At 48.9% G+C, this 11,181-nt stretch overlaps 1 protein-coding gene across 1 annotated transcript; it reads right to left on the minus strand.

The window, feature by feature from the left end:
* Nucleotides 1-50: 50 nt before the first annotated feature.
* On the minus strand, nt 51-10,142 carry UHRF1 (ubiquitin like with PHD and ring finger domains 1; the record flags this gene model as incomplete). The annotated part of the gene is made up of 13 exons (XM_057386122.1): nt 9,986-10,142; nt 8,978-9,140; nt 6,133-6,396; nt 5,248-5,420; nt 4,651-4,866; nt 3,807-3,913; nt 3,467-3,650; nt 2,567-2,690; nt 2,385-2,492; nt 1,573-1,677; nt 1,214-1,320; nt 395-557; nt 51-309 (listed from the first exon to the last, which is right to left on the minus strand). Coding segments are annotated over exons 2-13 (1,963 nt in total), but the record flags the coding sequence as incomplete, so codon positions are not given.
* Between the last annotated feature and the right edge of the window lie 1,039 nt (nt 10,143-11,181).

An 11,181-nucleotide genomic window follows, 5' to 3' on the forward strand; every position in this document is an offset into this window, starting at 1 on the left:
GAAATCCCTGCTATCCATCCAGTTCTGGTGATGTCCCAGAAAATCCCTGCTATCCATCCAGTTCTGGTGATGTCCCAGGAAATCCCTGCTATCCAACCAGTTCTGGTGATGTCCCAGGAAATCCCTGCTATTTATCAAGCTCAGAGCCCAGGTGATACCCCAGGGGAGTACCTGCATTGTCAGGCCAAGCTTTTTCATCCTGTCCTTCCCCTCTTTGGTCCAAGGAGCAGGTTCTTCATCATCCCTCCTAAGCAGATAACGCCAGACTAAAAATCCCGATTTCCCCGTTTCGGGCCAATATTTCACCACCTGTAAAAATCAGCAAATCCATCACATCCTATAAACCCYCCTGGCCATAATCACATCCCTAACTCAGGGATCCCAGATCCCTCACCTTGTAGATGCCATCATATCTGTTGCCCTCCAGGGGAGCGTATTTGCTGTGTTTTCCTCCTTTGACATTYCTGACCACCCGCACCGGTTTCCCCGCCCGCCAGTCCTTGGCCTCAGCTCCGTGCTTGTCGTTGATGGGGGCGCTGCAGTTCAGGGCCAGAGCTCTGCAAAACAGTCCAGTTTGACTTAAATAATCACAATTCTTTGTAATTTGTGCAAGGYTGRTAACTCGGAGTTGGATAGAAACAGYTCTGAGATCCMTGGGAAAGGCTGAATAAATCCTTCCCTAAGAGAAGTCCAGYGAGTCCAAACTCTTGGCTCTAAGCAGCCTTGTGGTTTTGGGATACAAAATTAGCAGGAAATGGCTTTTTGTCAAATGTATAAAACACTGATTAAACCTCCTGATGGGGGCATATTTTAAATGGCTGATTATTCGTGGTGTTACCCAAATGCAACAGCCCAGATCACTTCTCCACTCAAGCCCATGTTTACCTGTAAGAGCAACAGCTCAAAATGACAAATTGTCTGCTCTCCCAAGGTGACCAGGGGCTGCAAAACTCCTCCATCAAATTYYCTGCTCTTTTCCTTAAGTTTCAGCCAGCATTGCACTAACACCACTCAGTTCTGTCCCATTACAGTGCACTGAAATATGGGATTCATATTCCCATCGTGCAGCTGATCTGCAGCCTGCACAGCCCAGACCCAATTTTAACATTTTTACCACTTAACCACCTTCTCTGGATAAAAACAGGACAAACAATCCCTCGTGCTGACAGATTGCCAGTCCTGGGGAGCAGAATGGAGCACAAACATTGCCAACCTGTTCATGTTGGTGAGCTTCTGATCACAGGACTGCTCCGCCGTGCGTTTGTTCCCAGAGAGGTCTCGCCCTCCACTCCCCGTGTATGTGAARGAATTCCCATGATCCTGAAATGAACACAAATGGTTTGGCACAGTCACAAAAATAATTCAGTTAAAGCAGAAGTTTTAATGAAGGAGGTTTAGAAAACTGGGTTTTGATGATCCTGTGGCTSAGGTTGGCACAGATTGCTGTAGTTCTGAAGAAAATAAGTGAAGATGGGCAAGTGTTTGGTGTAGAGTGTAAAAAGTAACAAAGGCAAAGCCTTTGTTTTAACAAATTCATTTGATTCTGTGTATAAATAATSAGAATCCACTCACTATGTCATCTTCATATCCTCCTGCCAGCACCAAGGAATAGGCCCCATCATTGCTCCTGCCATGGATCCCAGCCACGTGGGGTCTGTGCACCCCAGACTCGCTCACCTGCAAAACAAAACAGAGTTTGGAAAGGCTCCAAAAAGGATGGGCTCAGAGCTGGACTAACTGTGCTGTTTCACATTTGTACAGAGTGAAACTGTTCTCAGCATTATCCTTCAAAAAGCTCCAGACAGAAGAAAAATAGAACGCTTCTAAAAATAAGGCATTGATTGTATCGGTAAATTGAACACAGAGATAATTAAAAATTTTCGATCTTACTGGGATTGCTCATTAAAAGACTCAAGGGATTCAAGATTAATATAGATATTAAATATTTATATAAAGTTTTGAAAGAGTTGTAATAGCAATTTTTACTCAACACCTGAAAACAAGATCTGGACAGGCCCAGTGCTTTTTTCTACCCCAACTTTCTAACAGGATGAGAAACCTTCTGTTTAATACGTGAGGATATTTGGTGAACCCTTACCAGGGGATAGTCCAGGATAAACTACTGGAAACAAATATRTTTGCTTTGGGTTTTTGGAGTTACCAAAAAGAGCACTAAAGCAAAATAAACCAGCACTTGATGGGCTCAGACAATGCAACATTAGTTATGGAACACTTGATCCAGACAAAGCCAGAATTCTTTTCCTTCTGCACTTCCATATCCAGTAGCACACACATTTCCACATTAACTGTTTCAGGTTCATTGTAAGAGCTGGATCATTCCCAAATTTCTCTACAGTAGGTCAGGGCAGGATTCAGCTTCCTACCTGAACTCTGAATTTCCACATGGTGCCAACGGGGATGCCAGGAATTGGTCCATAGTGGTTGGAGGGGACRATGGTGCATTCCTTGGTGCGCCCAACACACGCCATGCCCTGGGCAGAGAGCAAGGTCAGCCAAGAACCCAAAGGGACAGACACAATTCCAAGGAAAACAGCTTTGGACTGACCTTGCCCCAGTCTCKCTGGGAGGAGGAATTAGCAGATGCCATCTTTTGTTTCTTTTTACTTTCTTTTAATTTCTCTCCTGCTAAAACCACCTCACTCGTGTCATTTCGACATTCAGGGCAATACCTAAAGTCAGTGAAAATTAACAAGCAGCCTTCARTTAGGAGAATTTCCTCCAAACACAGTGAGTTATGCTACAATTTCCCCAGGTGAAACCAGACAGGACATGGAAACACTCTCCACAGTGGAATTGGACCTGGATYAGCTGCTGTCCTTTCACCAAGCCCTGCAGATGTGTCAGGAAACAGCTGCCTCATAAAATCACAGTATAAACTCTTGGAACAGGGCAGAGGGGACAAACCAGTGCATTTCACTAACTCTGTRTCTGTTAAAGATGGATTTCACTATCCATATCTGTCACTGGATATATTTTATCTACAAACCAGCCTGATGTGATGATGGGCTCTGGGGCCTGCTGTAGTGACCAGAAAAGCCACTGCACAAGGTTCTCATCTGGTCCTTGGGCACCTCCATTTCTCTTTGAATCCCRAACTGGTTTGGGTTGGAAGGATCTTAAAGATCATMTYRTTCCACCCYCTGYCATGGGCAGGGACACCTTTTACTATCTCAGGGTGCTCCAAGCAACATCCAGCCTGGCCTTGGGCMRACACCAAAACAGGCATCTGGATCCCWAAACCAGGAAAAGGAGAGTGGCTTAAAACCTACTCTCACTAAGCTCAAGAAAAGCTWTGAAATTTCTCCCAAAAAAAACCCAAAACACACCCACCCTATACAGCCACAATATTGCCACCAAAAGGCAGCTTCAAACCCCAGACCTCACTTCCTGCTCCTAATTAGATGCAATTAATTGTGCTATCCCCCCACACTTTCTCAGAACTCACCAGTCCTCATCAGGAATTCTGCTGAGGGGAGGGTCGAGGCAGTAGATGTGGAAGGCCATGTCACACTCGTCACACATGAGCTGCTTGTCTGGGTCTTGTTTCCCCCCACAGATGTGACAAGCGCAGGCCCTGCAGGTTTTGTTTGGGTTGTCCTTGCAGTCTTTACACACGGGGCCACTCTGTCCTGTAAGCAAACAGAAAGAACACTCAGAAAGGGTTAAGATCTACTGGAAATGGTCAGAGAGACAYAATTAAAGGTGTCTTGGAACTCTTAAAACTTTGATTCTCACAGAGACAATGAGCAGAACATCACAAGGTAAGACAGACATGCACAACTCACGTTTTGGGGTACCAGGATCGATGGGAGAAGCAGTGCCTGGTTCTTCAATTTTATAGATTTCATCCACTAAAATAATTGTGCAGTCGTTCAAGGAATCACCAGCTTCCCTAGAGGAAGGTGAGAAAAGTAACAGATMAGAGTTTGGGAATGTCCCACAGCACAACTTCACAGCTGTGCATGCATCAGACTGCTCTGGTATTAAAAATCAAATCATTTTCATGTAATTTGAATTAACTCACTCTTGCCTGAGGGAGAAACCCTGAGCATTCCAACTATCAATAGTGACWGTTCCTCCTGTCCTCACATATATTTCAGACTAATCTTTTCATATTTTATAGTTAAAAAACCAAAATCATTGTGGTGAGAGGAAAAAAGAGGAATATTGTGGCAACTCTGAGAAAATWATCTGAAACTTWAAARAAAAAMAAAYYTTTTTYCYKRARTTGAGAGTCTYCTTCAGGRGAGARCTGGAGTAATTTTTCATCACCTTTATGAGATGAAAGTTCATTCTACATCAYCATATCTCCACATAATACAACACTGCAGTTTTTGTAAAGCCATTATGGATAATTAACACATAAACAATGCTTTGCCTCACAGTGAATATGGGGCTTTGCATCTTTTAAGCTCCATGGATCAGAATTCCTCAAAGCATCCAATTCCTCAATGGAGGCTAATCAGAACTGCAGGATGATGAGTTATCACCCAAAAAGGACAGGCCACTTCTCACCTCTCCCTACCACTTCTGCTGCACCATTTTTTTTGCCAGCAGAGTCACTCAAACTGCAGAAAGTTGACACAAAATTGGGGAATTCCATCGATTCCACGTGCTGAACTCGCTTACCCAAATAATATCTTCGCGTTGAGCTCCCTGGTCATTTTTGTTTCCTTTTTTTGCAGGATCTCAGCATCGTACCAGAAGCCCCTCTCCTTTGGATCGTCGGTGTTGTAGTTGACCATCACCACCTGCCCCACCTCCAGTTGGTGCCACTTCAGGATGGTCCTTGCCCGAGCCCGAACGTTACTGGAGCTCATCTGCACCACCCCGTTCTCTGGATAACTTCAAGGGAGGGACAGAGGAGAAAAATCAACATCAGTTTTGAGGTTTTATGCAGACAGGTGGATTTTGCTGTGAAACATAAGAATATYGTCAAGAATAAAATCTGCTCCTCCCACACAAACACAGCCAGAACCAACCAGTCTGACTGTGCCACTATTGCCTCCCTTTAACACTTGGATAAAAGCATTTCTTATAAATGCTGGGATCCATAAAAATGTGATTCCAGCTCCCTGGAATTCCAATTGCAAAACAACCTTACAGTAACCAGCACTCGATGACATAATTATGTTTTAATTTGTGCAATATCTGCAATAAAATTTCCCATCCACATCATGACCTGAATGACTTTATTAGCCAAGAAGGCAACAAAACAAAACTCACTCTTCGTATTTCACATGATAAATCACATCTTCTTCAGGCACAGCTGTGGGCTGGTCAGGATCCGTGCAAGTCTCAGCTGATTCACTGGAAGGCTTTTTCCTGGTTACATTCACAACCTGGGCTTCAAACCAYGCTCCCATGTCCGTGTCCCGAGCATCCACCAAGTCATTGATCTACACAGAGCAAAGTGTTCAGTTCATCAAAAGGGATTTGCAAATGAAGCATCCATTTCCAATCTATTTGAAAATTTAACCATCTCAAGMAYTGCAYTGTTATCAAGATGTTTAACKGRTCACCTTTAARATTTYCTCTGCCTTCCTGTTCCTGTTGTACAGCCCTACAATCTGCTTAGGTTGAATTAATAAATCCATTCTACACCACCACGCTTTTTAGCGAGCCCAAACCATTATTGGTTAGTCTGTAACAGAGTTTCAAWGCATCCTGCTCATAGCCTGGCAAAGACATCACTAGATCTGTAATAAAATCCATTGAAACAGAGAAATAAAATGATTCTGAACAGCTGCTTGAGATTTTCTTTTGTTCATTCAAAAAAGTTTCAGCTTTGACAAATGTAGTGACTCTAAGCAAAAATRTTAGGAAAAATTGTTGAAAAAACAAACCAGGAAGTCCAAATGCTTTTTTTTTTAGTCAATTAATGTATTGTAGTTTCAGTTCAAAGGATAAAATGAAAAAATGAAGTCTTTTGACCTACAGCATGTTGCATTTAATTGGTTTGTGGGTTGGTTGGTATTTTTGCCTTTRTTGTTGGAGGGTTTGAGAGGAAAAAAAGGAACTGCGCACACAATTGGGGTGTGAAAGATTTTCAGAGGAACAATTCCCCGGGCAAGGCGCAGCTCTAGGGGCTCTCAGCTGGCAAGGACCCACCTTGTAGAGACCAAAACCGGGGTCGGTCCAGTCGGGCTGAGCTGCWGTGCTGGGCTGCCCCTCCAGCTCCAGGGCACCCTCCCCATTGTGGGAGCTTTTGTCGGACTCGCTGGGGCCGGAGCTGCAGCCCGAATCGGTGTCCGAYAGCTCCGAGTCCTTCTCCTTGCTCCCAGCAGGCAGCACGGCCGGGCTTTGTCTGACCAGGAGCTGAACAATATCGTTGAGCCCCACGCTGTAATCGAACAGGGAGTGCCCATCTTCCATCTGCAGGGAAAGCACCAAAGCAGTTGGTTACTGATTCCAAGCACCCAGCTCTGCCCGCCAACATCGACCACGTGGCTCGAAAACCATTAGAGCTGGGCAGTTCTTCTCTGTTATTCCCGTTGTTTAAATAGCAAGAATTCACTTTTTTTTTCTTCTGTGATCCCAAAATCTACAAGGACAAGGTTTCCACGCTTGCTACCCGGCCTCTCTAAGAAATGRAAAAGTTTGTAGCACGTTCAATTCTGGGAAAAAGGACTCAAACAAAYRCAGATCCCCTACATTCCCATCCGGATGTAAAGATAATTCCACATTACTTAAAAACTCAAAAGGAAATTGTTTCTTCCTCAATTCAGACACATCCCAAACGCAGACTGATCTTTGTATTTTAATTGTGTATGATCCAGATTATTGTTASACCATCTCCATAGTGGTAGCATTAAGTAGAAGCCAAGCAGTTAATCACACACTTTTTTTCCCAGCAAATACACATTTTTTCCATCGAAAGTAAAATCWAAAGAGATCCAATTCAACTTGAAACCACCCAATCGCTGTTTAGCGTAGCCAAGTGTGTCCTAATTTCACACCCTCTCTAATTTTAAGAGTTTATCTGGCAAGTCTGGAACGGTTTRCAGTCAAATCAAGACCTTGCCCCTGCAAAAAGAGAAGTGCATAGGGGGAAAGAAATTCTCAATAACCTCTCAAGAGCTCTGAGAAGCACAACCCTTTTAGAGTTAACATGTAAGGCTGGAGCCCACAGAGCAGTCAGAAGTTCAGACAAGCTTCCCCACATTTTTAAGGTCTGACTAAGAAATTATACAGGAAATGATCATCCCCTTCCAGCCCAAACCACCAGAAAAAGCAATCCCTGGAGCTTTGTTCTCTATCAGGGGGAAGCAGAGCAAAACCACAAAAATTTACACTTCACAGGAATCACTATGATAATTCAATTCTGATTTATGGCATCAAATGGCYATGGAACAATCCCTGGAAATCTGACTGCACAGGAAGAGATCTGAGCTTTTTGCTGCTTTAGAGATGAAAACTCCTCCAGAAACGTAAGAACACACCAGGAATTGGTTGCTCCTTCTTAGCCAAGAGACGGTGTCACAAACATTGTCACAAACATGGGAACAACACCAGCACAGGACACAAGTGACAACAGGTGCAAACCAAAATGGAAGCATACAGGAGAGGGACAGGAAACCACAGGAGCTCACAGAAAGAAGAGCCTGGCACTGGAGACAAACCTCGAACAAAGGAGGCAGSTTTTAGCTAACAGCCGATTTTCTAACCACGTTTAAAAATGTTTGTGAGTAAGAAATCGAACTTCTCCAGGGATTCCAAAAGCCAGACAAAGCTGGAATCTTTTCCAGCTTTGGGAATGGAGGGAACAAGGCCTAAGAGAGGTTGGATCACGCTTGGGAAYGTTTCTGCCTGAATTAAGGAACTGCAGGAGGAAGGATTCCCTTTGTAGGGCAAGATCATCCTGACTGAGAAGTCACCACTCCTCCTGAAAATCTGTTTAACCCCAGTTGTCTGCACAGACTTCAGGGTAAGGCTGACAGCTGGCCTGAAACCTGCCCTGAAACAATTCCCCCTTATCACTCCATTTACAACACAAATGGGTAATTAATTAATGCATCCAGATCTACACTGACAGAGGTGRGTTACACCCAACAGCCCTCCAGAGATCTCACACCATCCTACAAGCTTCTTTTTATACTAGAACTGGTACCTGAACTTAGATTTAGGGTACTCCAGGTGTATTCCATGTTTTACAGCCACAYCTGCTAATTACAGTTAGCTCAAACTGTCTAAAAAGGAAAGAAAGGTGGAAAAAGCAGCTAGAAAAAAGTTGTCCGTCCTCAGCCAACTCAGCATCTCACTGCTTTTTTCTTAAATTAAATGCTCTAATAATCAACCACCAGATCAGAATTTTCTCCAGTACCAAGATTTAGCAGCACAGGATTAGGCAGGATGYAGCAACTATAATTTAAAATGGTTTTGATTGACTTCAATGCTAACTTAATTACATTATTAACTCACAGGGAYGARAACAGTTGTTAAACAGYGAATATAAACATATTATTRAGAACATAATACACCACTGAGCCACTCCAGTGATCTGTACCTAGTGAGAATTTGATGTCAGAGACGAAGAACTTGAAAGTCATGAGGCACTTATCCCAATTTACAAAGAAAAATGGGATCTTTATGGCTTTCAGAGCAGTAAAACTTGCAAGGCTCAAAAACATTAAGCACTTTAAAGACCATTAAATCTCTGGTAATTTTCAGACACTTCATAAAGGCGATGTCAAGGCAGAAGAGCAACACATTAGATGGAAAATAATAAGCGAAAATAAAGGCTACTCTGCAGCTGGCTCCTCTCCTGGCAAACCCACGGGAGGAGCAGCGCGGGAGTGGGCCRGAGCATCACTAGATGGCAGCAAAACCCCTCAATTCCACGCAATTAAAAATAAATAAATTAAAATCTCCGTCCTCAGCTGGAGGGGGAGAAGAGCGGGGTTGTAGGACGGGGCCGGGCGGGGGTGTCCGAGCTGCGCGATGCTGTCAATGGTACCTGCTTTCCGCGGTAGAACAGCCGCTGCCGCTCGGGCTCCACGCCGAACACCTCGTGTATCCGCAGGCGCAGCCCTTCCACCTTGGTGAGCTTGGAGAGCGAGTCCACGCGGTGCGTCTCTTTGCCGTCCATGGTGCGCACCTGGATCCACATGGCGCCGGTCCTGCGCCGGGAATGGGCCCGCGCTGAGGCGGCGGCACCGGCGGGGCGGGCCCGGGGCCCCGCCTCCCTCACGGCAACGCCGCACGCCATTGGCTGGCGGCCCGGCCGGCTCGCGCGCTGATTGGCCGAGCGGGCTTAGCCCCGCCCACCCCCACGCGGGAGCCTAACGGCTCCGCTCGCGCCGGCCGTATCTCGCGCCACAATTGAAACGCGCCCGCCGCGCCCACGCGCCAAGTCTCGCGCGATTATGCAAATGAGGGGAGAGCATAAAGGGGAGCGGGGGGCGGGGGAGAGCGCGTGCTCTTAAAGGAGCCGTCACCGGCACCGCCCGCGCCCCCGGCGCGTCCCCGCGGCACGGTGGGACCGGGATAACCCCGCACAGCCCGCCCCGCGGAGCCCTGACCCGCACAGCCACCCCCGGGACAGCCGGGGAATCGCGGGGTGTCAGCGACCCCCGCAGCGAACGGATTCGCCCCAACCCGGCCGCGTCATCCCCGCGCACCCCCCGGGGCGATGCCACTCCCCGGGCCCGCCGGGCACCGGGGCCACCGGGCACCGCCCCTGCCGGGCACACCCCGTCCCGCGGGCTCGTTCAGGGGCGGGGGTCGGTCCCGCTCCCGCAGCCCCGAGCGACGCGTCCCCTCCGGGACACCCGAGTCAGCTGTCACCACCGGGGCACCGCTCCCGCCGCTCCCCGCACCGCCCCGGCACGGGCACGGCGGGGAAACGCTTGCGCCCCTCGCTGTCCTCCCGTGCCCGGTGCCACCATCCCGACCGCTGCCCGGCCCGCGGCGGGATCGCCATGGGGTTTGGCGGGGGATTTGGGGGTGTTCCCGGTGGACTCACCGGGGTGGCGGTGCCGCGGTTTGGGGGGGTTCCCGGCGGACTCACCGGGGTGGCGGTGCCGCGGTTTGGGGGGGTTCCCGGCGGACTCACCGGGGTGGCGGTGCTGGAGCCGGTGCCGCGCGCGTTCTCCGCGGGCTTTGGAGTTTGGCGCGGAAAAGCCCCGTGCGCGCCCCGCGCGCGCCCATTGGCCGCCGCTGGCGGGAACGCGCGGGCGGGGCGGGGCCGCCACCGCCTCCCGGGACTGGGGGGGCCCTTGGGGGGGGGAACCGGGACCGGGAAAACACCCCCGGGGTCGGCAACGGCGATCCCCCGTCAGCGAGCCGGCCCGGTGCCCCCCGCTCCACTTCCCGGGGGTGGTGGGCGTGAAACCCCCCAAATGCACAAGGGCTCCATCACCCCTCAAATCCCGGGGCCGCGGGCACGGTGCCGGTTATTGAAATAAAAACCGGGCCCCGGAGAGCCCCTGCGGGAGAGGAGACTCCAATAATAACCCCCGAATGACAGCCGCCCTTCCCCGAGGTGTTCTTTGCCCCCGGGGGGATCCAGGAAGGGTCCTGTCCCCTTGGAGGGCTCCAGGCCCTACGCTGATGCGAATAAASCGAATAATSSGAATGATGCGAATAAAGCGAATAATCCGAATAAGCGAATTCGAATGAACGGAGTAATCCAAATAAACCAAACAATCCGCAAAAGGGCTCTAATTCCCCAGGCCGTTAGCTGCAGGAGGGTTTGTGCAGGGCCCTGTTTGTGACAACGTGGCCTGGGTGACACGGCAGGGCCATGGCGTGGCTGGTCCGGGAGGATGTTTATCCCCAAAACCACCGATGCTATGAGGAAATCCAAAATTACAATATTTGCTGTTGGATGGGGGAAAGCGTGGCCGAGAAACCCCTGAGAAAAGAGAAAGATATAAAACCCCTCAGCTTGGCGTTTGTGGGGGAGAGAGGCCGGGTGGGGACGCGGTGATGGCAGCCGGAACAGCGCCCGCCCGGCTCGGTGAAAGGACAAAGGAACACGAGGCCCGCGGGAGGGAGGGAGGCCACGGCAAAAACCCCRTTTCCCGTGTTCCCCCTCCCCGCCCCCACAGGGCTCACACACAGAAAAGCGGCTTTGCGGGGTGGCGGCGCCTCTGCCGTGTCCCCGTCCCGCTCCTTTCCCAGGATCCGCCATGGATCCCGCCTGGATTAGCTCGGAAC

The sequence above is a fragment of the Malurus melanocephalus genome, unplaced genomic scaffold (genome assembly GCF_030028575.1).
Source record: "Malurus melanocephalus ecotype Western Australia unplaced genomic scaffold, MMel_1.1 scaffold_916, whole genome shotgun sequence".
Classification (NCBI taxonomy): domain Eukaryota; kingdom Metazoa; phylum Chordata; class Aves; order Passeriformes; family Maluridae; genus Malurus; species Malurus melanocephalus.